The sequence below is a fragment of the Aotus nancymaae genome, unplaced genomic scaffold (assembly GCF_030222135.1).
Source record: "Aotus nancymaae isolate 86718 unplaced genomic scaffold, 86718_ANA_hifiasm-v0.15.2.pri h1tg000028l, whole genome shotgun sequence".
In the NCBI taxonomy this organism is placed as follows: domain Eukaryota; kingdom Metazoa; phylum Chordata; class Mammalia; order Primates; family Aotidae; genus Aotus; species Aotus nancymaae.
Window position 1 is genome coordinate 25,700,096 of NW_026988441.1, and position 26,322 is coordinate 25,726,417.

The following is a 26,322-nucleotide window of genomic DNA, read 5'->3' on the forward strand; positions in this document are numbered from 1 at the left end:
TTTACTTTCTATTTCCTATTTCAAATTTGTCTGTAATTTTAGATTCAGATATTTAGGACAATATGCTAGAATTTGCATGATATGCCTGAAGTAAATGAGATAATTAGGCTCTCCATATTTACTAAAATAGTTGTTTGTATTTTTAAGTTTGCTGCAGGCAAAAAAGAATATAGGGTTTTCATCTACTTTCTTCAGCCTATATCTAAATAATAACATAGTTTATTTCCCAATACATTTTTTTTAACATATCAGAGGGTCTAACTATTCTGCAAAGTATTTACATGTATTTTCTATGTGTAACAATGTAAGACTATTTGCTTCTAAAGTTGGATTTCAGCAATTTCACTTTGTATAAGAATAGCATATATGTAAAAGATAAAAAGTAACTCTGGTTTTTAAAAAATGCTTATTTATTAAAAGTTTCTTATTAGAATCTCATATTTATAGTCATACTGCATATTCTCTAAAATTTACTGCCACACAGTGCATGCCAATGATTCAAAATACCTATATTTGATGAGTACACAGTAGCAGTAAAATATTGTAGTTATCTATGCAATTTTTTTTTTTTTTTTTTAAAGATGGGGTTTCACCATGATAGCCAGGCTGGACTTGAACTCCTGACCTCTGGTGATCCACCCACCTTGGCCTCCCAAAGTGCTAGGATTACAGACGTGAGCCACCACGCCCGGCTTTTTTCTTTTTTTGAGATGGAGTCACCCTCTGTCACCCAGCCTGGAGTGCAGTGGTGTGATCTTGGCTCACTGCAACCTCCACCTCCTGGGTTCAAGCAGTCTCATGCCTTAACCTCCCAAGTAGCTGGGATTACAGGCATGTGCCACAACGCCCAGCTAATTTTTGTATTTTTGGTTGAGATTGGGTTTTACCACATTGGCCAGGCTTGTCTTGAGCTCCCGACCTCAGGTAATGTGCCCACCTCAGCCTCCCAAAGTGTTGGGATTGCAGGCGTGAGCCACTGCACCTGGCCTCAGTATAGGTTTCCTAGCCCCAGTTTATTGTGTCTATTGGTTTTACTTAAGAATTCTATTTTTAGACAATTCGTAATTCTCTTTGTATGCTTCAACTCAATTTGAGGTTTAATTAAGAGATAAATTATTCATGTCTGTCACAATCAGCTTACATAAGTATGTGTGTTTATCTATAAATATGACCCCAATTTTGGATATAGCTTAACTTATATTCTTAGCTGATTTTTGATGAATGGTAGTTTTATTTTGTCTAAGTGAGTAGTCATGGAGATAGTCTTATATTCACTATGTGTGTAACTATGAATATATATATATATGTGTAAAATTTAGTGAGAAAAATGCTTTTTTGTAATTTTCAGGCTGAGCAGGGCGGCTCACACCTGTAATCCCAGCAGTTTGGGAGACTGAGGCTGTCAGATCACCTGAGGTCGGGAGTTAGAGACCAGCCTGACCAACATGGAGAAACTCCATCTATACTAGAAATACAAAAATTAGCTGGGTGTGGTGGCACATGGCTGTAATCCCAGTACTCAGGAGGTTAACGCAGGAGAATCACTTGAATCTGTGAGGTGGAGGTTGTGATTAGCTGCACCATTGCACTCCGGCCTGGGGAACAAGACCAAAATTCCATCTCCAAGAAGAAAAAAAAAAAAAAGGTAATTTTCAAAAAGATTTATAATTCTGGATTTTTCTTTTTTTTTTAGATTTTTTAAAAAAGCATTGTTTATAAACACATAACATAAAATGTATCATTTTAAACTACTGAAGTGTATACTTCAGAACGAGGTGTGGTTGTGGCTTTCATCTGTAATCTCATGATTTTGCAGGGCGAAGACAAGAGGATTCTGAGAGCCCAAAGGTTTGAGGCCACCCTGGGCAACATATGGAGACCCCTCTCTATAAAAAAGTGTAATAGGCCGGGCGCGGTGGCTCAAGCCTGTAATCCCAGCACTTTGGGAGGCTGAGGTGGGCGGATCATGAGGTCAAGAGATCGAGACCATCCTGGCCTACATGGTGAAACCCCGTTTCTACTGAAAATACAAAAATTAGCTGGGCGTGGTGGTGTGCGCCTGGAGTCCCAGCTACTTGGGAGGCTGAGGCAGGAGAATTGCTTGAACCCGGGAGGTGGAGGTTGCAGTGAGCCGAGATTGTGCCACTGCACTCCAGCCTGGCACCTAGCGACAGAGTGAGACTCTCTCAAAAAAAATAAATAAATAAAAATAAAAAATAAAAAAGTGTAATAATTGCTAGGCATGGTGGTGTATGGCTGTGGTCCCAGCTACTTGGGAGATTAAGGGGGAGTCAAAATTGTGCCACTGCACTCCAGCTTGAATGAGAGAGTGAGACCCTGTTTGAAAAAGAAAAAACACTGTTTTTTTCAGGCATGTTAAATATATTCAAATTGTTTTACAAAAGACTTCTAGAAACTTTATATCTTGTAAAACTAAAACTCAATACCCATTAAGTAACAACTGCTCATTTTACCCCAGGCCTTAACAGACAAACGCCCACTTTGAGTTTTTATAATTTTAACTACTTAAGATATGTCGTATAGGTGAAATCATACAGTATCCATCATTTTGTTACCCGATTAATTCAGGTGACTTAATATTCTCAAGGTTCATCTTAAAATATGACAAGATTTTCCTTTTTAAGTTGGAACAATATTCCATTGTACATATATGTGACACTTTTTGATATCTTTATAAATCAAGAGACATTTGGGTTGCTTCAGCCTTTTGCCCTTTGTGAATACACATAAAATAAACATGAATTTTCAAATATGTCTTCCACATCTTGTGTTGCTTTTTTTTTTTTTCTTTGAGATGGAGTCTTGCTCTGTCGTCCAGGCTGGAGTGCAGTGTACTGCAACCTCTGCCTCCTGGGTTCAAATGATTCTTCTGCTTTGGCCTCCCAAGTAGCTGGGGTTACAGGTGCCTGTCACCACACCCAGCTAGGTTTTTGTATTTTTTGTAGAGTTAGGGTTTCATTATGTTGGCCAGGTTGATCTCAAACTCCTGACCTCAGGTGATCTGCCCACCTCAGCCTCCCAAATGGCTAGAATTACAGGCTTGAGTCTTTTTGCACTTGGCCTGTGTTATATATTTCTCATATACATATGCTAATGAAAAGCATTTATAACATTTTAAAATAATGCCTGTGGCTATGTTTTCCACCAACAATCAAAATGGGTTCCATTTTCATTGCATCATCAACAGAATTGATGTTTTTTAAAAAATTTATAGGGACCATTCTATTTTTTTCTTTCAGACAATGTCTCACCTTACCTCGGCTAGAGTGCAGTGATGTGATCTCGACTCAGTGCAACTTCCGTCTCCTGTGTTGAAGTGATTCTTCTCTCAGACTCCCAAGTAGTTGGGATTACAGGCTCCTGCTACCGTGTCCGGCTAATTTTTTGTATTTTCAGTAGAGACGGGTTTCACCATGTTGGCCCCAGGATGATCTTGAGCTCCTGCCCTCATGATTTGCCCTCCTTGGCCTCCCAACATGCTGGGATTACAGGCCTGAGCCACCATGCCCGGCTGTACTGGCCATTCTAATGGGTGTGAGGTGATTTTATTTGTCCATTTCTAAATCAAGTTATTCAACTTTATTGCTTAGTTTTAAGGGTTGTTCATATAAATTTCTTCAACATGTAAGTCGCAAATGTTTTCACCCTTATTTTTTTTTATTTTTATGTTTTGAGACAAGGTCTTACTCTATTTCCCAGCTGGAGTGCAGTGGCATGATCTTGGCTCACTTCAACCTCTGCCTCTGAGGTTCAAGTGATTCTCCTTCCTCAGCCTTCCTAGTAGATGGGATTACAAGCACCTGCCCCTGCACCCTGCTAGGTTTTGTTGTTTTTTTTTTACATAGAAGCTTTCACCATGTTGCTCAGGCTGGTCTTGTACTCCTGATCTAAGGTGATCCATCTGCCTCAACCTCCAAAAATTCTGGGATTACAGGCTTGAGCCAATGCGCACAGCCTATTTTCACCCATATTCTAAGAGATGTTGTCACTCCTGAATTTTGTTTCAATGTTTAAAAAATTTAAAGTCTCGTGTAGTTCAACATGTAGTATTTATATATATATATAAATTTGAGACTGAGTCTCCCTCTGTCACCCAGGCTTGAGTGCAGTGGCAAGATCTTGACTCACTGCAACCTCCACCTCCCCGGTGCAAGCAATTCTCCTGCCTCAGCTTCCTTGCCAAGTAAGTGAGGTTACAGGTGTGCACCATAATGCCTAGCTAATTGTTTTTGTATTTTTAGTGGAGATAGGGTTTCTCCATGTTAGCCAGGCTTATCTTGAACTCCTGACCTCAGGTGATGCACTTGTCTTGGCCTCCTAAAGTGCTGGGATTACAGTCTTAAGCCACTGGCCTTTTTTTTTTTTTTTTTTTTTTAAGATAAAGTCTTGCTCTGTTGCCCAGGCTGGAGTGCAATGGCATGATTTTGGCTCACTGCAACCTGTGCCTTCTGGGTTCAAGTGATTCTCCTTTCTCAGCCTCTTGAGTAGCTCGGACTACAGGTGTGTGCCACCATGCTTAGCTAATTTTTACATTTTTAGTAGAGATGGAGTTTCACCATGTTATTCAGGCTGGTCTCAAACTCCTCTCCTCAGGCAATCCACCTGTTTCGGCCTCCCAAGGTGCTGGGATTATAGGCGCGAGCCAGCTTGGCCTGGCTTGTATAGTATATTTTGTAGAACTGTATTAATGGTGATGAACAGTCTCACCTTTTATTTTGGTAAGTCTTTATTTTTATTTATTGATTTTTAAAATTTTTTTTCACTTGGATGCATGCAGGCTGAGGCTGAAAAGGGCATCAGCTGGAAAGTCTTTATTTTTATCTTCTTTTTGAAATAAAATGATTTGAATTGAGTAATACTGGTTAGAAATAAATTTTTTATATCAAAATTTGGGAAGTTCTCAGTTTTTTTGAGAGGGAGTTTTGCTCGTTGCCCAAGTTGGAGTGCAATGACATAACATATCTCAATTCTCTGCTACCTCCACCTCCCAGGTTCAAGGGATTCTTTTGCCTCAGCCTCTTTTTTTTTTTTTTTTTTGGAGACGGAGTTTCGCTCTTGTTATCCAGGCTGGAGTGCAATGGCACGATCTCGGCTCACCGTAACCTCTGCCTCCTGGGTTCAGGCAATTCTCCTGCCTCAGCCTCCTGAGTAGCTGGGATTACAGGCACGCGCCACCATGCCAAGCTAATTTTTTGTATTTTTAGTAGAGACGGGGTTTCATCTTGTTGACCAGGATGGTCTCGATCTCTTGACCTCGTGATCCACCCGCCTTGGCCTCCCAAAGTGCTGGGATTACAGGTGTGAGCCACCATGCCCAGCCTAAAAATTGTTTTGATAAATTAACTGGTTATCTCATGAGACTGTGCTTATAAATGAAACATCACTTTTATCTTGCAGCTCCCCAAATTCTCTTATCTGTAATTTTTGAAATTTTGCTAATATGTGTGTTTGTTATTAATATTGTTGTGTGTATCCTAGTTTGTTCACCTTTTTTTTTTTTTTCTTTAACTTTTTCTGAAACGGAGCCATGATCTGTCACCAGAGTGGAGTGCAGTGGCGCTATCTCGGCTCACTGCAACCTCCGCCTCCTGACTTCACGTGATTCTCCTGCCTCAGCCTCTTGAGTAGGTGGGACTACAGGCACCTGCCACCACGCCCAGCTAATATATTTTTTTTTTTTGACACCGTTTCACTCTTGTTTCCCAGGCTGGAGTGCAATGGCGTAATCTTGGCTAACCGCAACCTTCTCCCAGGTTCAAGCAATTCTCCTGTCTCAGCCTCCCGAGTATCTGGGACTACAGGCACGTGCCCCCAGGCCTGGCTAATTTTTTGTATTTTTAGTAGAGACAGGGTTTCACTGTGCTAGCCAGGATGCTCTCAATCTCCTGACTTCGTGAGCCACCCAGCTCAACCTCCCAAAGTGTTTGGGTTACAGGTGTAAGCCACTGCGCCAGGACTAATTTTTGTATTTTTAGTAGAGACAGGGTTTCGCTGTGCTGGCCAGGTTCGTCTGGAACTCCTGACATGATCCTCCTGCCTCAGCCTCCCAAAGTGGTAGGATTACAGGCATGAGTCACCGCTCCCACTGGCTGCATTTCAAACAGGGCTTCCTCCCTTAGCTGAGGCCCACTTCACAGCATGGGAAAATTTTATTTCTTTTTTACTCTCTATTTTTGAATGTATTCAATAGGTGAACAGAATTTTGCTGTCATATTAATAGTACATTTTTATTTGAGAGAAAATCAACTTTTACTTTGGTAACAGTGTATTATCAATACTAAAGCTAATTTTGTTTTTGAGACGTAGTCTTGCTCTATCAACCAGGTTGGAGTGCAGTAGTGCGATCTCAGCTCACTGCAACCTTGGCCTCCCAGGTTCAAGCTATTCTCCTGCCTCAGTCTCCTGAGTAGCTGGGATACAGGCATACACCACCATGACTGGCTAATTTTTGTATTTTTAGTAGAGATGGGGTTTTACTGTATTGGTCATGCTGGTCTTGAACTCCTGACCTCATGATCTGCCCACCTGGGCCTCCCAAAGTGTTGGGATTACAGGCGTCAGCCACCGCACCTGACCTACTAAAGCTAATTTTAATAAAACCTTGTAAGTAAGTCAAATTTGTCATTTGTGACCTCAAAATTTACATATACATTGTATTGTCTTGTAATTTTTTTAACTTTTTATATTTTTATCTACATTCTTTGAATTTTTTCAATTTGAAACAGTATTTAAGTAATTTCAAACTGTTACAGGAGATAGAAAGAAATCATTAAGTCCAGGTGCCATGGCTCACACCTGTAATCCCAGCACTTTGGAAGGTCAAGGTGAGCAGATCACTTGAGGTCAGGAATTCAAGACCAGCCTGGCCAATATGGTGAAACCCCATCTCTAATAAAAATACAAAACATTAGCCAGGTGGGGTGGTGCACACCTGTAGTCTCAGCTACTCTGGAGGCTGAGGCAGGAGAATCGCTTGAACCCAAGGAGGCAGAGGTTGTCTAACGGACCAAGGGGTTCACCTTGCCCTTTACCTGAGTAGCTGGGATTACATGCATGCACCACCACGATTTATCAAGACAGTCGATTTATCAATACAGGGTAATTTATGGAGGAAATGTTCAGTATTCAATTTGAACTCAATTGAGTGTGTACACAAACAACAGTCAAGTCCCGGAACAGTTTGTGTGAGCCCCTTGAGGTGTTCAGAAAATTTCTATTTCAATCTATTTCTATACATTTGTTGTTGAAAAACAATAGACAATTTCTAAAACAAGCTGACCGTTTTGTGTTTCTTAAGGCCAGTCATGAAGGGTCTGCATGATTGGGCCTTTTTTTTTTTTTTTTTTCCTACACAGTCTTGCTTTGTTGCACAGGCTAGAGTGCAGTGTGGCTCGACCTTGGCTGACTGCAACCTCCACCTCCTGGGTTCAAGCGATTCTCTCTCAGCCTCCTGAGTAGCTGGAATTACAGGGGCAAACCACCATGCCCAGTCAATTTTTTGTATTTTACTAGAGACGAGGTTTTACCATGTTGCTAAGGCTGGTCTTGAACTCCTGACCTTGTGATCTGCCCACTTTAGCCTCCCAAAGTGCTGGGATTACAGGAGTGAGCCACTGCGCCCAGCCGTTACTGAGCCTTGTGCCAAACAACTCCTTAAAAAAGAGCTATGGTCCCAGGCTGCCCAAAGCTTCATGAGACCTCTCCTAGTCTGTGTAGGGATGAGTGCTCAACTCTGGAGTCCAGGCTGTTGCTTCCCACTCTGGTGGTGAATTCTTCAGTCCGATGAGTGCATATGTGTGTATGTGTGTATGTGTGTGTCTTTTCCCTTCTCTTCTTATTGCAATTTGGATATTATATCAATCTGCTTATATTGAGTTGCTTATTATATCATTTGGTTATTATATCGTTTATTACATGTGCATTGCCAGTTATGTGGGATAAAGGTTGGTTACCTGTAAAGGTATTGTGTGTGTGTGTTTTTGCCTTGCATATCTCCTATACAGAATACTTTTGGCATCACAAACACAATTCAAAAACAAAAGTATGCCACTTTTTTTCTTTTTTTTTTTTTTGAGACGGAGTTTCGCTCTTGTTACCCAGGCTGGAGTGCAATGGCGCAATTTCGGCTCACCGCAACCTCCGCCTCCTGGGTTTAGGCAATTCTCCTGCCTCATCCTCCTGAGTAGCTGGGATTACAGGCATGCGCCACCATGCCCAGCTAATTTTTTGTATTTTTAGTAGAGACGGGGTTTCACCATGTTGACCAGGATGGTCTCGATCTCTTGACCTCATGATCTACCCGCCTCGGCCTCCCAAAGTGCTGGGATTACAGGAGTGAGCCACTGCGCCCAGCCAGTATACCACTTTTTTGCCACAAGGACAGGGCTGAAAACTCCAGGACTTTCCATATCCCAGGATGGGAACTCCCCCAGTTCTTCCCTTGACTATTGGCTATTGAATTGTCCGGGGCAACTGGCTTTGTGAGAATTGAGAATCTTAATTAGCGCAAATTTAAACCTTTGACTCTGCGTGAAGTGCTGCAGTGGATTACAGTCAGCAAAGGAGATGCTGAGGGATCTCCCGGAGTGGATGGCATTTGTTTACTGCTTGTAAGTTAATGTGTCAAGACCAGGAATGGTTGCTACAAGAGAAATATAAGTTGGAAAAGGAAAATGCTACTAATCTACTTCCAGACTGGCCCTGGCCTAATGCCAGGCCTATATCTTGACTGATCAGGCTCAAAAGTATCAGCTGAAAAAAGCAGCTGTCCAAGTGGCCTGGTCAGGGTAAAACTGAAAAACTAGCAGCTCGGTCTTGGAGCAGGTAAAAGCCCAGTTCCTATTTTTTTGTTGCTGTTGTTTGTTTTTCAGATGGAATCACACTCTGTAACCCAGGCTGGAGACCAGTGCCATGATCTTGGCTCACTGCAACCTCCGCCTCCTGGGTTCAAGCAACTCTCTGCCTCAGTCTCCTGAGTAGCTGGGATTACACGCGCCTGCCACCACGCTCGGCTACTTTTTTGTACTTTTAGTAAAGACTGGGTTTCACCACCTCAGCCAGGCTGGTCTTGAACTCTTGAGCTCGTGATCCACCTGCCTCAGCCCCTCAAAGTGCTGGAATTACAGGCATGAGCCACCGTGCTGGGCCACACCCCAGCTCCTATCTTAAGGACTGGAAATTAACCTTAGTAAAATTCAAGGACCTGCACAAACTAAAATTTCTTGGCATCTTCTGGAATGCAGAGAAATAGTCCATTTTACCAAAGACTAAGGCTAACATACTAGAATTTGCAACCCCTAACACTAAAAAGGAGGTCCAGAAATGTATTGTCTTGATTGGATTCTGGAGACATCATATTCCCCACTTGGGTAACATTTTACACCCTCTGCATGCAGTCACTAGAAAACACTGATTTTCACTAAGGAGACAGAGCGAACATGGCTTCTGAACAAGCTAAACAAGCGGTGAAACTGGCCCTGGGTCTATGGCCCATGCTGAATGAGCCAGTAGAACTGCAAGTAACTGCCCTAGATCAACATGCTAATTGAAGCCTTAGGCAGAAACAAGATGGGAAGAGGGTACCTTTCGGATTTGGACCCAGAAACTGCGGGAGGCTGGCAAAGCTTAAAGCCCTTTTGAAAAGCTTGCTATTGAATTTGGTGGGAATGTAATACCTCTGCTTCAACCATAATGTTTTGTTTGTGTTGTTGTTTTGTTGAGATGGAATTTCACTTTTGTTGCCCAGGCTGGAGTGTAATTGTGCAATCCAGGCTCACTGCAACCTCCGCCTCCCAGGTTTAAGCAATTCTCCTGCCTCAGCCTCCCAAGTAGCTGAGGTTACAGGAATGTGACACCACGCCTGGCTAATTTTATATTTTTAGTAGATAGGAGGTTTCTCCATGTTGCTCGGGCTAGTCTCGAACCACTGACCTCAGGTGATCTGCCCACCTCGGCCTCCCAAACTGCTGGGATTACAGGAGTGAGCCACCTCACCCGACCCGACCATAAAGTTTTTATGCGGAATGAAATTTCCTTTTTTTTTTTCTTTTTTTGTTTTTTTGTGGAGACAGAGTCTCACTTTGTCACCAGGCTGAAGTGCAGGGGTGCAATCTTGGCTTGCTGCCACGTATCTCACGGGTTCAAGCAATTCCCCTGTGTGAGTCTCCTGAGTAGCTGGGACTATAAGCGCTCACCTTCACACCCAGCTGGTTTTTTGTATTTTAGTAGATATGGAGTTTCACCATGTTGGCCAGGATGGTCTTGATCTTTTGACCTCATGATCCACCTGCCTCAGCCTCCCAAAGTGCTGGGATTACAGGTGTCAGCCACCACAAGTGGCTAAGGCCTAAAATTTCTCTTATGACTTGGGTCATGAGTTCCCCCAAAATTCACAAGATAGGGCCCACCCAACAAAGTTCCATCATAAAATGGAAATGGTACATACAAGACCAGGCTAAGCCAAAACCAAAGGGGGTATCATTTTCACATGAGGATGTAAAAAATTTGCCAGCTCAGGTCAGGAAACCACAGAACAACTTCTGCTGATAGGGAAAGAAACCTCCCCTGCCCAATGGAGCAAATAAAGAACTAAGCACAGAGGATCAGAAACATGCTTGATTTACTGATGAATCCAACAAACACATTGGTGGGACCCGATGTTTGAAGGATGTGGCTTATAGTTTTGTTAAAAACATAAGCATTTCTGTTGAAGGAAGGGGTGGGAACAGCCAGTTAGCTGAACTAGTGGTCCTCTGAGCTATTCAGGAGGATCCCAGAGGGACTTGTCACTTGTATACCAACTCTTGGTCAGTAGCAAATGGTCTTACATGGGTGCGTCAGTGGTAACAAAACAAATGTTTAATTGGGAATAAAGAGGTTTGGGGAAAGCAATACTGGGAATATATCTGAATTCTGGTACACACTCCTATTGTCGTGGTTTTCAATGTTGATTTCATGCATCTCGGCTTTCTCTTGAAAGACTATTTAATCAGGCCGGGCGCGGTGGCTCACGCCTGTAATCCAAGCACTTTGGAGGCCAAGGCAGGCAGATCACCTGAGGTCGGGAGTTGAAGACCAGCCTGACCAACATGGTGAAACTCCGTCTTTATTAAAAAAAAAAAAAGACTATTTAATCATCAGGAAGATCAACTGGCCAAATTTTCCACCTTAACTGCAAACTTAAATGCAGATGAATGGCCCTAAATGATTTCTTTCTATCTCCTATAGCAGTTTGAAGTTACTTGAAATTTGTATCAAATTGAAAAAATAAAAAGAATTTGAATAAAAATAAAATATAAAAAGGTTAAAAATTACAAAAGATTATGAAATATATATGTAAATTTTGAGAGGTGAAAAAAGTTTATTTACTAAGTTTTATTAAAATTAGCTTTAATATTGATAATACACTATTACGAAAGTAAAAGTTGATTTTCTCTTGAACAAAAATTTTGTTATTACTCTCACAGTAAAATACTTCTGTTCACCTATTGAATACATGCAAAAACAGAGTAAATAAGAGTTTTCTCACGTCCTGGGGACGGCCTGGCTCAGCTCAGGGAGGAAGCCTCCCATGAAAAGGCTGCAGCTTAAGCCGTTACTCTTTCTTCACTCAGCCCAGCGTCTGATCACATTTTCTGTCACTCAGGGCTTGACAGGGGCGGGGTCTTAAGTATTATCCAATCAGGGACTTTGGGCTGGAAACCGTCCAATCAGGCACGTAGCTGGAGCGGAGAGGACGGCTCCCTGGTTAGGCGCGTCCTTGGTCTCTTGCTGCAGCCACAGATCCAGGTTTTGTCTTTGCTCTGACTCCTGCTCCTAGAGACCCAGCCACTGTGACCTGCAGGTATGGGGAGATCTACAGCTAAGGCGCCGATACTCCCTGAAAACCTAGAAATGGTGAGAGTGCCGGGTCCCACATCCTGAGAGAGAAGAGGGACGGGTTGGAAGCGGCGGAAACGGTGGGAAGTGGCTGTGGCGGGACTTAGGCACAATCTGCTCCCCGAGTTCTCCTTACCCAGCTCGGCCTGAGTCCCCTTAAACCATAAGATGGCGGCTGCGCTGACAGCCGGGCCCCCGGAGTCCTGTCTCTTCCCTGCGCAGTGACTGAACCCTGGCGTGGAGCTGTCTCTGGGCAGCTCTGCATCCGCATCTCCGAGTCTCAGATTGTGCAGGGACCATGGGAGGGTCGTCAGGGGAGAATCCTGACTCGGGGTGCGGGTTCATGAGTCGGAAGAGCTTTGGTCCCTGGGGTTCATAGTTTCTCTTTTCTCCTGTTAACAAATTTATCTGGCCAGATTCGGTGGCTCACTCCTCTAATTCCAACATTTTGGGAGACCGAGGTGGGCGGATTACTTGAGGTCAGCAGTTGTTAGGTCAACTAAGTTTTTCTTCAAGGACTCAACTTCCTGGTCATAAGTTGTAAAAGTTATAAATCAACCCTACCCCTTCTTCTTACCCCTTCTTTTCTCGGAAAATCGCGCGTTTACCCTATTTGGAAAAACTTTTTGGGCCTATGCCAACCGGGACAAGTTTAGATTGTGCGATCTGAAGGACAGAAACAGGAACTTTGTTAGGGTTAAAAACCCCTTCCTGGGCCGGGCGCTATCGTTGTAGCCTATAATCCCAACACTTTGGGAGGCCAAGGCAGGGGAATCTCGAGGTAAGGAGATGGAAATCATCATGGCCAACACGGTGAAACCCTGTCTCTCCTAAAAATACACATGCACACACACAGAGATTGGCTGGATGTGGTGTCGCGTGGCTGTAATCCCAGTTACTTGGGATCTCTTGAACCCAGGAGGCAGAGGTTGCAGTGAGCTGAGATAGGGCCACTGCATTCCAGCCTTGCAAAAGAACGAGACTGTCTCTGAAAAAAAAAAACAAAAAAAAACCCAAAAACAAAAATCCCTTCATGGGCAGGTCCAGTGGCTGACACCTGTAATCTCAGCACTTTGGGAGGCCGTCGTGGGAAGATCATGAGGTCAGGAATTCTAGGACAGCCTGGCCAGCATGATGAAACACCGTCTCCACTAAAAATACAACCTCTGCCTTTCGAGTTCAAGCGATTTTCCTACCTCAGCCTCCGGAGTAGCTGGAATTACAATCATACACCATTACACCCAGATAATTTTGTGTTTTTAGTAGAGACCAGTTTCTCCATGTTGGTTAGGCTGGTCTGGAACTTCTGACCTCAGGCCCTGAATCAGGGTCTTTGTTAACTCTGGGTAGTGTCAGAATTAAAATGTTAGACAAAAAGTTGATGTTGGAGAATTGTTTGATGTTCAGCCAATGCTACAGATTTGGTGCCAGAAAAAAGATGTCATGGAGACCTGACCTAGAATAAAACTCTGAGTGTCTAGGAATGGGAGGCTCTGCTCTCCTGTACACAGGCTATCACAGTGCCCATTGTCCTGTGATTCCAGGTCTTCTCTCAGGGTGACAGAGGTCTGAAAACTTAGAGGAAAGCAGCTCTGATGACAGACCCCCTTTTTTTGCAGCTGCCACCACAGGATTCCCACCCACTCACAAACACACACAGTAGACAGTGACGTGTCCACACTCCTCTCAGGATTAGGCACCACACTCAGGAACTTCACGGCATTTTTGATCCTAGTGTTTCTTGCCAAAACCCCACATGTGTGTCTACAAGTCTCCTGGCATATCCCCTCCCCCAGGCACTGAATCTGCAGCAGCAACCTGTGTTCTCCACCAAGCTAGGATTCTGGACCTCCTGCTTATAATCCTGCTCATAATCTCATCTGCCTGCATGCACACAGAAATAAGTCAGAGTACAGCCCCACTTGGGCCACTATCTGTGGAAAAAATAAATCCTTTCACCTACACTGCACTCTCTCCCACCCAGGGATTTTTTTTTTTTTCCATTAGCTTTTATTATTTTTGGTGTGGGGTACACATGTGGGTTTGTTTTACAGCTAAAATTATGTCATGGGGGTTTTGTGTGCCAATTATTTTGACACTGAGGTTCTATGCATAGCCCCAAACAGGTATGTTTTCTGATCCTCTTGTTTCTCCCACCTTCCACCCTCAACTTGGCTTCAGTGTCTGTTGCTCTCCTTTTCGTGTTCATGTGTTTTTATTCTGTAGCTCTTATAAATAATAACGTGCATGTAGTTTTCTGTTTCGGCATTAGTTTTCTTTGTTTTGTTTTGAGATGGAGTTGTGCTCATTTTGCCCAGGCTGGAGTGCAGTGGTGTAATCTTGGCTTACTGCAACCTCTGCCGCCAGGGTTCAAGCAATTCTCCTGCCTCGGCCTCTTGAGGAGCTGAAACTCCTGACTAATTTCGTATTTTTAGTAGATACGGGATTTCCCTATATTAGTTAGGCTGGTTTCGAACTGCCAACCTGAGGGGATCTGCCCACCTCAGCCACCTAAAGTGCTGGGATTACAGGTGTGAGCCACAGCACCCAACATGCCACACTTCATTTTTACAATTCTTGAACTAATTTAATTCCCACGAACAGAGTAGAAGCATTCTTTTTTCTCTGCAAACTTGCCAGCATCTGTTACTTTTTAACTTTTAAAAAAATAGCCATTCTGACTGGTGTGAGGTGGTATCTCATTGTGGTTTTTTTTTTTTTTTTTGTAATTTCTCCACTGATGAGCGATGACCATTTTTTTTCATATGCTTGTTAGCCACATCTGTTTCTTCTGTTGAAAATCATCTATTCATATTTTTTTGCCTTACGTCAAATTAGAAATTCTGCCCATGGCCACTTGGTAAATGCATGTGCGTGTGTGTTTCTCAGGGACCACTGGAATTTATGGATGTGGCCATAGAATTCTCTCTGGAGGAGTGGCATTGCCTGGACACTGCACAGCGGAATCTATATAGGGATGTGATGTTGGAGAACTACAGAAACCTGGTCTTCCTTGGTGAGGATAACTTGAATACTTAATTCATAATATACCCTAAATGTTTTCCTTCTCTTTTTTTGTAGAATGTTTTTCGGTAATTTATTTTTTGCATAAAAGAGTTTCAGAAGCCCTTTTTCTAGAAAATTCTCAGAATTTGTCCACTTAGGAAAGAATTTCTTTAAGACGTGTCATGTTAATCCAAACTTTCTAAATTCTTGAGTTGAGCTGTATTCTTCACTCTAAATTAGTGGTAATTTCAGCAATTAAGTGGCATAAAATATTGTTGCCCCTACCTGAAAATCTAATTGCCACCACCAATTTTTGATTCAGTAGTACCAGGTAGTAAAATTGAAAAACCCACAAGCAGGGCTGGGCACGGTGGTTAACATCTGTAATCCCAGCACTTTGGGAGGCCAAGGTAGGCAGATTACCTGACATCGGGAGTGAGACCAGGCTGACCAACATTACGAAACTTTCTCTAACTACCAAAAATACAAAATTAGTTACACATGGTGGTACACGCCTATAATCCCAGGTACTCTGGAAACTGAGGCAGGAGAATTGCTTGAACCCAGGAGGCAGAGGTTGTGGTGATCTGATATTGTGGCATTGAAATCCAGCCTGCTTAACAACAGTGAAACTTCGTCTCAAAAAAAAAAGAAAAAAAAAAAAAGACAACTATAAGTTCAAAGTATTTTCTAAGTATTTAGAAATTTTTGTTATTGATTAATATTTTGCTATTAATTTACTAGAATATTTTATCACATCCTCTCCGAGCACATTATTAGCTTGTAAGTGGAGAATATGAGCCATTTTCATGTTATTTATTTTTAATAAAACAGGTATTGTGGTTTCTAAGCCAGACCTCATCACCTGTCTGCAGCAAGGAAAAAAACCTTTGACTGTGAAGAGACATGAGATGATTGCCACACCCCCAGGTAGGTACCACTGAACATAAATACAACAGAGGACATCAATAAGAGGTCCCAAAGTCAAGGAGAAAGCCAGCCCTTAAAATGTGATGTGGGAAGCTGTGTGCCAAAGAAAACCTTTCTGGGCAGCTAATTTTTTTTTTTTTTTACTCTAGCCAAGGGACATTTTCTGTCTAGGCTTTTAAATTCTCTCAAGATTCTACTTTGCTTTTGGTGAGCTTCCTTCAATGTTACAGTGAGAATCAAAGTCCTCTTCATGGCGTGTAAGAGACTGCACAATCTGGCTGCTGTTTTATTGTTTTGGGGACATACAAATGTCTGCATGATTTTTAGAAACTAAAACTATTTTTTAAGTCCTTGTTTTGCATCAGGACTGAAATGTGTGAGAGCAGTAGTTTCTGTAGCATTTTTTTGTTCTTTGTTCCGCAGAGTCCATTCTGTTTTTATTACTACATACTCTTAAAAAATAGTTTGAAATTATAAGTATGATATCCTTCTGCTTTGTACTTTTTACTCAAGATTGCTTTGGCTATTCAAAGTTTATTTTAGTTTCATGTAACTTTCAGAATTGTTTTTCATTTCTGTGAAAAAAATACCACTGCAATTTTCATATCAAGTTTATTGAATATATAGATCAGTTTGAATAATACGGCAATTTAATAATATGTATTCTTTCAGAGTCCAGAGTGCTAACTAACCATTACACCATGGAACCCACAATAATATGTATTCTTTCAATCCATAAACATAAACTATTTTAAAATTAATTTGGATCTTCTCTAATTTTTTCATTGATTATTGTAAAGGTTTTTTACCTCCTTGGTTAATTTTTTTCTCATAAAGGTATTATTTAATGCTATAGTAAATAAGGTTTTTTCTTTTCTTTTTTTTTTTTGAGACGGAGTTTCGCTCTTGTTACCCTTGTTACCCAGGCTGGAGTGCAATGGTGCGATCTCAGCTCACCGCAACCTCCGCCTCCTGGGTTCAGTCAATTCTCCTGCCTCAGCCTCCTGAGTAGCTGGGATTACAGGCATGTGCCACCATGCCCAGCTAATTTTTTGTATTTTTAGTAGAGATGGGGTTTCACCATGTTGACCAGGATGGTTTTGATCTCTTGACCTTGTGATCCACCCGCCTCGGCCTCCCAAAGTGCTGGGATTACAGGCGTGAGCCACCGTGCCCGGCCAGGTTTTTTCTTTTTTGTTGTTGTTTCTATTTTTTTCTTTCTTCCTTTATTTTATCAGATAGTTTAAGTGTATGAAACCATACATATACTTGTATGTTAATTTTATATATTGCTAATTTATTGTTTGTTTTTGTTAGTTTAAACAAGTTTTAAAATACTGTTTATGTTTTTTAATATAAGATTGTATGATCTAAAAACAGCAACTTTTAACTTACTTTTCTTCAATTTCAATAGATCTTTTTATTTCTTTGACTAATTCTTCGGCCACACATTTCCAGTGCTACATTAAAATAGAAGCATTGACCGTGGCACAATATAGTTTGTATTGGTGTCTGAATTTGATGGAGCAAGCACCTCTTCAAGTTTTCATACTGATTTTGGAAGACAAAAATATCTTCTTCTGTTGGGCCCTTAGGGTGCTGAGATGCCCTCTGACTTTGTAGTGAAGAGGGGTTGTGGCTTGGTCACAAGGCTGCTGGGTCTGCACTAGGATGCACCTTTAGTTGGCTTGTTACAGGGCTTGGGTAGTTGTAATTCCCGTTTTGTTTTTGGACAAAATATCCTTCAGGACTTCGTTCCGTTGGGCAGACACTAGGGCATGTTTTGGCAGTTGGATTTGCATATGGTGGGCCTTATATCAGGATGTGGATGAGTATGGCTTTCACTGAGTACCAGAAAGCATTTCCTCAGATAACTGTGTGGGTTTCTATATAGGCAGAACTGACCATAAACTGTGGCTCAGGTAACTGAAACTAAGTCATTGAACCACTTCAGGGACTACAGTAAAGGCCAAGGTCTTTAGGCCTGCCCTCATGGCTGTAAATGGGTGCCTTCCTCCAGGTCTCTGGAATGGCAGGACCTCTCCCAGACTGTGGCTGGGAGGAGTTTGTGATGGTTACAGAGTAAGCTCAGATTCTCACTGGGACCAAGTTGGGTGAACCCTATCCTGGTCTGTAGCCAAGAACAGGGGTCCTGTAGTTTTCCATCCGAATGAGGGCCTGCCTTCTGAATAGAACACTTCTCAATCTTAAGCTTTAACAGTGTTTCACAGCTCCCTCTCTGGATCTCAAATCTCTCTTAGGCAGTTACTTTGGAGATGGTGTCTTGCTACGTAAACCAGGCTGCTCTTATAACCAGGCACGAAGCAGTTCTCCAACCTTAATGTATCATGTAGCTGTCATTACAGTTTTGAGCCATAATGCCTGTTTCTGTCATAAAGGCATGTTTTATAAGGGATGGCTGACATTTTGTTTTTGCTGTAACGGATATGAAAACAGGACACTTTTATTTTTTTTTATCTTACCTACGTCACTCTCCTTGTACATTTTTGCTTTGTATTTTCTATTTCAATTGGTTTTTTTTTCTGGATGGAGTTTCATTCTTATTGCCAAGGCTGGAGTGTAGTGGTGCAATCTCTGCTTACTGCAAACTCCACCTTTGGAGTAGTTAGGACTACAGGCACACGCCATTCTCCTGCCTCAGCCTCCTGAGTAGCTAGGACTACAGGCACACGTCACCACGCCCAGCTAATTTTTGTATTTTTAAGAGAAACAAGATTTTATTATATTGGCCAGGCTGGTCTCGAACTCTGGACCTCTTGATCAGCCAGCCTCAGCCTCCCAAAGTGCTGTGATTACAGGCGTTAGCCACTGCACCTGGCTTTCTATTTTATATTTGTCTGTAATTTTAGATTCAGATTTTTAGTACAGTATGCTAGAATTTGCATGTTATGCCTGAAGTAAATGCGATAATTAGTAGGCACTCCATATTTACTAAAATATGGAGTTTACTAAACCATTTACTAAAATGGTTTCTTAGATTTTTAAGTTTGCTGCAGGCAAAAATAATATAGGTTTTCATCTGTTTTCTTCAGCCTATATCTAAATAATAACATAGTTTATTTCCTAATACTTTTTTTTTAACATATCAGAGGGTGTAAGGCTATTCTTTGCTTTTAAAGTTGAATTACCGCAGTTTCACTTTGTGTAAGAATAGCATGTACGTAAAACATAAAAAGTAACTCTAGTTTTTTTTAAATACTTACTTATTGAAAGTTTCTCATTAGAATCTCATATTTATAGTTATGCTGCATATACTCTAAAAATTTACTGCTACGTCGTACATGCCAATGATTCAAAATACCTGTATTTGATGAGTTCACATTAACAGTTAAATATTGCAGTTACCTACACAATTTTATTTTTTTTAGATGGAGTCACCCTGTCTGGAGTGCAGTGGTATCTTGGCTCACTGCAACCTCCACCTCCTGGGTTCAAGCAATTCTCATGCCTTAGCCTCCCAAGTAGCTGGGATTATAGGCATGTGCCACCACGCCCAGCTAATTTTTGTATTTTTAGTTGAGATGAGGTTTTATCACGTTGGCCAGGCTTGTCTTGAACTCCTGACCTCAGGTAATTTGCCCACCTCAGCCTCCCAAAGTGTTGAGATTACAGGTGTGAGCCACCACACCTGGCCTCTGTCGGTTTCCTAGCCTCAGTTTATTGTGTCTGTTGGTTTTACTTAAGAATTATATTTTCTCACGCCTGTAATCCCAGCACTTTGGGAGGCCGAGGCGGGTGGATCACGAGGTCAAGAGATCGAGACCATCCTGGTCAACATGGTGAAACCCCGTCTCTACTAATTCAAAAAATTAGCTGGGCATGGTGGCGCATGCCTGTAATCCCAGCTACCCAGGAGGCTGAGGCAGGAGAATTGCCTGAACCCAGGAGGCGGAGGTTGCGGTGAGCCGAGATCGCGCCATTGCACTCCAGCCTGGGTAACAAGAGTGAAACTCCGTCTCAAAAAAAAAAAAAAAAAAAAAAAAAAAAGAATTAGATTTTTAGCCGGGTGCAGTGGCTCACACCTGTAATCCCAGCACTTTGGGAGGCCGAGGCGGGTGGATCACGAGGTCAAGAGATCGAGACCGTCCTGGTCAACATGGTGAAACCCCGTCTCTACTAAAAATACAAAAAATTAGCTGGGCATGGTGGCATGTGCCTGTAATCCCAGCTACTCAGGAGGCTGAGGCAGGAGAATTGCCTGAACCCAGGAGGCGGAGGTTGCGGTGAGCCGAGATCGCACCATTGCACTCCAGCCTGGGTAACAAGAGCGAAACTCCATCTCAAAAAAAAAAAAAAAGAATTATATTTTTAGACAATTTGCAATTCTGTTTGTACACTTTAAATCAATTTGAGGTTTAATTAAGAGAGAAATTATTCATGTCTGTCACAATCAGATGACATAAGTATGTGTGTTTATCTATAAATATGACCCCAGTTTTGGATATGGTTTAACTTATATTCTTTCTTAGCTGATTTTTCGATGGATGGTAGTTTTATCTTGTCTAAGTGAGTAGTCATGGAGATACTCATTTTCGCTATGTGTGTAACTATGAATATCTATATATATAATTTAGTGAGATAAATGCTTTTGTGATTTGAGGGTAATTTTCAGGTCAAGCACATTTGCTCACGCCTATAATCCCAGCACTTTGGGAGGCTGAGGTGGGTGGATCACCTGAGGTCGGGAGTTTAAGACCAGATTGACCAGCATGGAGAAACACTATAATACAAACATAGTTGTGTTTGGTGGCTCATGGCTGTAATCCCAGCTACTTGGGAGGCTAAGACAGGAGAATTGCTTGAATCTGGGAGGCGAAGGTTGCAGTCTGCCACGACATTGCACTCCAGCCTGGGCAACAAGAGCGAAACTCCATCTGCCAAAAAAAAAAAAAAAAAAGGTAATTTTCAAAAAGATGTATAATTCTGGATTTTTTTTTTTTTTTTTTAGTTTTTCTTTAAAAACATTGTTTATACACACATAATATAAAATGTACCATTTTAAATCTATTGAAGTTTACATTTTAGGACGACATGTGGTTGTGGCTTTCATCTGTAATCCCAGGATTTTTCAGGGACAAGACAGGAGTATTCCTGGAGCCCAAATGTTTGAGATCACCCTTGGCAACATATGGAGACTGCTGTCTATAAAAATATGTAATAATTGCTAGGCATGGTGGTGTGCCACTGTGGTCCCAGCTACTTGGGAGATTAAGGGGAAGTCAAAATTGTGCCACTGCACTCCAGCTTGGGTGAGAGAGTGAGGCCCTGTTTCAAAAAGAAAAAAAAAACCTGTTCATTTTGGACGTGTTAAGTATATTCAAATTGTTATGCGAAAGACTTCTAGAAACTTTGCATCTTGTGAAACTAAAACTCAATACCCATTAAGTAACAACTGCTGATTTTTACCCTCTCTGAAGCCCTTAACAAACCTTTCACTTTCTGTTTTTATAATTTTCACTACTTAAGATACCTCATACAGGTGGAATCATACAGTATCCATAATTTTGTTACTGGATTAATTCAAGTGACATAAGATTCTCAAGGTTCATCTTAAAATGTGACAAGATTTTCCTTTTTAAGGTGGAATAATATTCCATTGTACACATATGTGACATTTTTTGATATCTTTATAAATTAAGAGACATCTGGATTGCTTCAGCCTTTTGGCTTTTGTGAATACTGCTAAAATAAACATGGATTTTCAAATATGTCTTCCATGTCCTGTGTTGCTTTTTTGTTGTTGTTGCTTGAGATGGAGTCTTGCTCTGTTGCCCAGGCTGGAGTGTAGTGGTGCACTGCAAACTCTGCCTCATGGATTCAAGCGATTCTCCTGCTTCAGCCTCCCAAATAGCTGGGATTACAGGCGCCTGCCACCATGCCCAGCTAATTTTTTGTATTTTTAATAGAGATGTGGTTTCATTTTGATGGCCACGTTTGTCTCAAACTCCTGACCTCAGGTGACCTGGTAACCTCAGCCTCCTAAATAGCTAGGATTATAGGCTGAGTCACTGCTCATGGCCTGTGTTATATATTTTTCATATAGATATGTAAATGAAAAGCATTTATAACATTTTAAAATAATGGCCACATTTATGTTTTCCACGAGCAATCAACATGGGTTCCATTTCTATTGCATGGTCAAGGGATTTGGTGTTTTTAAAAAAATTTATAGAGGCCATTCTTTTGTTTTTTTTTGTTTTTTTTGTTTTTTTCCAGATAGAGTCTCGCTCTGTCTCCCAGGCTGGAGTGCAGTGATGCAATCTTGGTTCACTGAAACATCCACATCCTGGGTTCAAGTGATTCTCCTCCCTCAGCCTCCCAAGTAGTTGGGATTACAGGCGCCCACCACTGTGTCTGGCTAATTTTTTTGTATTTTTAGTAGAGACGAGTTGCGCCATGTTGGCCAGAATTGTCTCGATCTCCTGACCTTGTGATCCACCCACCTCGGCCTACCAAAGTGCTGCGATTAGAGGCGTGAGCCACCATGCCTGGCTATAGTGACAGTTCTAATGGATGTGAGGTTATTTTGTTTGTCATTGTGTTTTTTTTTCACTATTATTTCTCCATGAATTCGTAACTTTGTGTGTTTTCTTAAATCCTTTTTTCCATTTGTGTAATTTTTTTTTTTTTTTTAAAGATGGGGTTTCACCATATTGGTCAGGCTGGTCTCAAACTCCTGACCTCAGGTGATCCACCCACCTCAGCCTCCCAAAGTGCTGGGATTACAGGCGTGAGCCACCGTGCCTGGCTCCGTTTGTGTAATTTTTTAATGAAAGTTTTGTTTGTCCATTTCTAAAGTTATTCAACTTTATTGTTCAGTTTTAAGGGTTGTTCATGTATTTTGAATGTTAACTTCTTTCACATGTAATTTACAAATGTTTCCACCTCCCCTTTTTTTTTTGATACAAGGTCTTATTCTGTCATCCAGGCCAGAGTGCAGTGGTGCCATCTTGGCTCACTGCAGCCTCCACCTCGTGGATTTAAGTGATTCTCATGCTTAAGCCTCCCGAGTAGCTGGGATTATTGGCATGTGCCACTATGCCAGGCTAAATATGTTCTTAGTAGAGATGGAGTTTTACCATGTTAGCCAGGATGGTCTTAATCTCCTGACCTCGTGACCTGCCAGCCTCAGCCTACCAAAGTGCTGGGATTACAGGCGTGAGCCACTGTGCTCGGCCTAATTCAGTTTTTGTTAGAAAACACACAATATCGGCTGGGCGCGGTGGCTCACTCTTGTAATCCCAGCACTTTGGGAGGCCGAGGCGGGTGGATCACGAGGTCAAGAGATCAAGACCATCCTGGTCAACATGGTGAAACCGCGTCTCTACTAAAAATACAAAAAATTAGCTGGGCATGGTGGCGCATGCCTGTAATCCCAGCTACTCAGGAAGCTGAGGCAGGAGAATTGCCTGAGTCCAGGATGCGGAGGTTGCGGTGAGCCGAGATCGCGCCATTGCACTCCAGCCTGGGTAACAAGAGCGAAACTCTGTCTCAAAAAAAAAAAAAAAAAAAGAAAACACACAATATATAATTTTAGCCTTTTTAAATTCATTTGTTGTTGCTGTTTTAAGACAAGATCTTACAATCACCCAGGCTGGAGTGCCGTGGCATAATTTTGGCTCACTTTCCTCAGCCTCCTGGACTCAAGTGACTCTTTTACCTCAATTTTTTTTTTTTTTTTCCTGCCTCAGGTTTATTTGTACAAATAGCTCAGGAGGACCCCAGCCCCATGCAGATGGCCACCCCGGGGGGGTCACACCAGTCCTTCTGTCCTCACGTTGGCAGACAGAGATATCTACTCTGAAGCCTTTGTAGGGGCCTGGGCACCTTTGGGAGCCTGAGCTGGAACTGAAGCTGGAGCTGCAGCCTGGGCCTTGGTTTGATCCTTGGCCTTGGCCTTGACCTTTGGCCGGCAGAGCCTGAGCCCCTTGGCAATGCGTGCACGAGCACGCTTCCCAAGCTTGGGGTGGGCAATGTAGGCAAGTCGATCGAGCTTGCGGCTGACACCCTTTGGGATCTTGGGCTTAACCTCCTTGGGCTTTACGAGGGCCTTGATGGCCTCGGCACGTGCGCTCATGGCCTTGGCGTTGTTGGCCTGCATCTTCTTTAGGCCCTTCTTGTTGTGCTTCTTGGCAAAGCGCATGTTCCTCAGGAACTTGGGGTCCACCCCCTTAAGAGATTCGTATCTTTGTGATCGGGGTTTCTTGATACCATTTCTGTGCCATTTTCGGGACTGGTTGTGTGTGGTGTGGTTCTTGGACTTGGCCATGTCTGCACCTAAGCCGCGGTTCCTGAAGCGCCTAGGACCGGAAGAGCTACCTCAATTTTTTGAGTAGCTAGGACTACAGACATGTTGCCCAAATTGTTTACTTGTTCATAGTGTTACGATCTCACTATGTTGCCCAGGCTAGTCAACATTTTTAAATTTAATAAAACTTGATATTTGTCCTAACTGAATACATTAGATGTAAATAAGACTACTGTGTATTATCTTGGTTTTGACTGGAGAGTTTTGTATGTGTTTGTGAAGCCTAATTGGTGTATAATATGGTTTGGATGTCCATGTTCTCCAAAACTCATACTGCAATATATATCCTTCATGCTGGATGTGGTACCTGGTGGGACATATTACTGTCATGAAAGCAAATTTCTCATGAATGGCTTGGTACATCCTCTTGGTAACCAAAAAGTTTATTTTTATTTTTATATTTTTAGTGTTTTTTTTAAATTTTTTTCACCTTGGTGCTGGTGGGCTGAGGCTGAAAAGAGCGTCAGCCGGAAAGTCTTTAGTTTCATCTCCTTTTTGAAATAAAATAATTTGGATTTAATACTGGTTAGAAGTAATTTTTTTAATATCAAAATGTGGGAAGTTCTCAGTTGTTGTTGTTGTTGTTTTGAGATGAAGTTTCACTCTTTTTTTTTTTTTTTTTTTTTTTTAAGACGGAGTTTCGCTCTTGTTACCCAGGCTGGAGTGCAATGGTGCGATCTCGGCTCACTGCAACCTCCGCCTCCTGGGTTCAGGCAATTCTCCTGCCTCAGCCTCCTGAGTAGCTGGGATTACAGGCACGCACCACTATGCCCAGCTAATTTTTTTGTATTTTTAGCAGAGAGGGGGTTACACCATGTTGACCAGGCTGGTCTCGATCTCTTGACCTCGTGATCCACCCGCCTTGGCCTCCCAAAGTGCTGGGATTACAGGCTTGAGCCACCGCACCCAGCTGAAGTTTCACTGTTGTTGCCCAAGTTGGAGTGCAATGACATGATCTCAGCTCAGTGCAACCTCCGCCTCCCGGGTTCAAGCAATTCTTTTGCCTCAGCCTTCCAAGTAACTGGGATTACAGGCCTGCGCCACCACCCCCAGCTAATTTTTGTATTAATAGTAGAGATGGCGTTTCCTTTCCTCTTTTCTTTCTTTCTTTACCTCCCCTCCTCTCACCTCCCGCCTTTTGACATAGTTTTGCTCTGTAATCCGGTGTGGATTTGGCTCACTGCAACCTCTGCCTCCTGGTTTCCGGTTCAAGCAGTTCTCCTGCCTCAGCCTTCCAAGTAGCTGAGACAATAGGCACGTGGCACCACACCCAGATAGTTTTTGTATTTTTAGTAGAAACGAGGTTTCACCATGTTGGCTAGGCTGGTCTTGAACTCCTAACCTCATCATTCACCCGCCTTGACCTCCCAAAGTGCTGCAATTACAGGCAAAAGCCACTGTGCCCAGTGTAAGGTATATTGCTGAGTCGAAATGAGGAAACTGAGGCCAGTGAAGAAAAATGAGAATTCAATTTATTCAGCTCTCGGGCGAGGTTCTGTGGTCCAAGAAAGGGGCCAGAGAAGTCGCAATAGGCTTCTCAGGGCATGGGGTTTTTATAAGAAGTGTAGGTAGTTGATTGGTTATTGGGGAAACAAAGAGCAGACAATTTCATTGGTAAGGAGAGTTGATTGATTATTAGGGAAACAAAGAGCAGACAGTTTTATTGGTTAAGGGGAGTTGAGATACTGATGGGGTGAGTAGCCACTGGCAGTTAGGCGGGGCTAAGGAGACAAAGAACAGACAGGTTCATTGGTGGGGAAGTTTGATTGATTGTTAGGGAAACAAAGAGCAGACAGTTTTATTGGTTAAGAGAAGTTCAATGTTAAACTGCCGCTGGACAATTTCCGGCAGGCTTTTTAATTTTTTTCTTGTTGAAAGGGACGAGCAAGGAATGCAGGAGTGGGCGTGTGGAGCCTGCATGGAGAAGCCAGATAGGAGTGTGTGTGGGGAGTTAGCATGGAGAGAGATAAGTGTGTCCGACTGGCTCTTCAGCGAGGCAGCCAGCCTTACACCCAGCCCAGATATTTTCTTAGTGATACCTTGCAGGATTACATAAAACCTCGAAAAGATCCAATAATATGTTTGAATGTGGTAAATTTAACTTGATTTTCATACAATTCTTCATCATTACATCTGCCTTCAACTTTGTTATGGATTTT

At 42.3% G+C, this 26,322-nt stretch overlaps 2 protein-coding genes across 10 annotated transcripts in view; one reads left to right on the plus strand and one right to left on the minus strand.

Moving 5' to 3' along the window:
* The window catches only part of LOC105710986 (zinc finger protein 93), a 491,114-nt gene that overhangs the window by 451,441 nt on the left and 13,351 nt on the right, over window positions 1-26,322 (plus strand). Inside the window, exons 2-6 of one of the 9 annotated variants that reach the window (XM_064381559.1) lie at window positions 1,349-1,645; window positions 3,261-3,645; window positions 4,119-4,204; window positions 14,788-14,914; window positions 15,739-15,834. In XM_064381559.1, the coding sequence (XP_064237629.1) occupies window positions 14,803-14,914; window positions 15,739-15,834 (208 nt within the window). In that variant the 5' untranslated portion in view covers window positions 1,349-1,645; window positions 3,261-3,645; window positions 4,119-4,204; window positions 14,788-14,802. Of the gene's footprint in view, window positions 1-1,348; window positions 1,646-3,260; window positions 4,205-4,399; window positions 5,044-8,891; window positions 11,917-14,787; window positions 14,915-15,738; window positions 15,835-26,322 lie in introns of those variants that run through there. The other 8 variants (XM_064381561.1, XM_064381560.1, XM_064381562.1 and 5 more) reach the window with 8 other exon arrangements.
* LOC135276768 (large ribosomal subunit protein eL29) lies at window positions 23,538-24,184 on the minus strand. Its single transcript, XM_064381585.1, has one exon. It carries the CDS (start codon window positions 24,122-24,124, stop codon window positions 23,651-23,653), a length of 474 nt encoding a protein of 157 aa, XP_064237655.1. The 5' UTR covers window positions 24,125-24,184; the 3' UTR covers window positions 23,538-23,650.

What these genes read in the sequence shown, in the direction of transcription:
- LOC135276768 (XM_064381585.1), bottom strand. Translation starts at nt 24,124, where the DNA reads ATGGCCAAGTCCAAGAACCACACCACACACAACCAGTCCCGAAAATGG.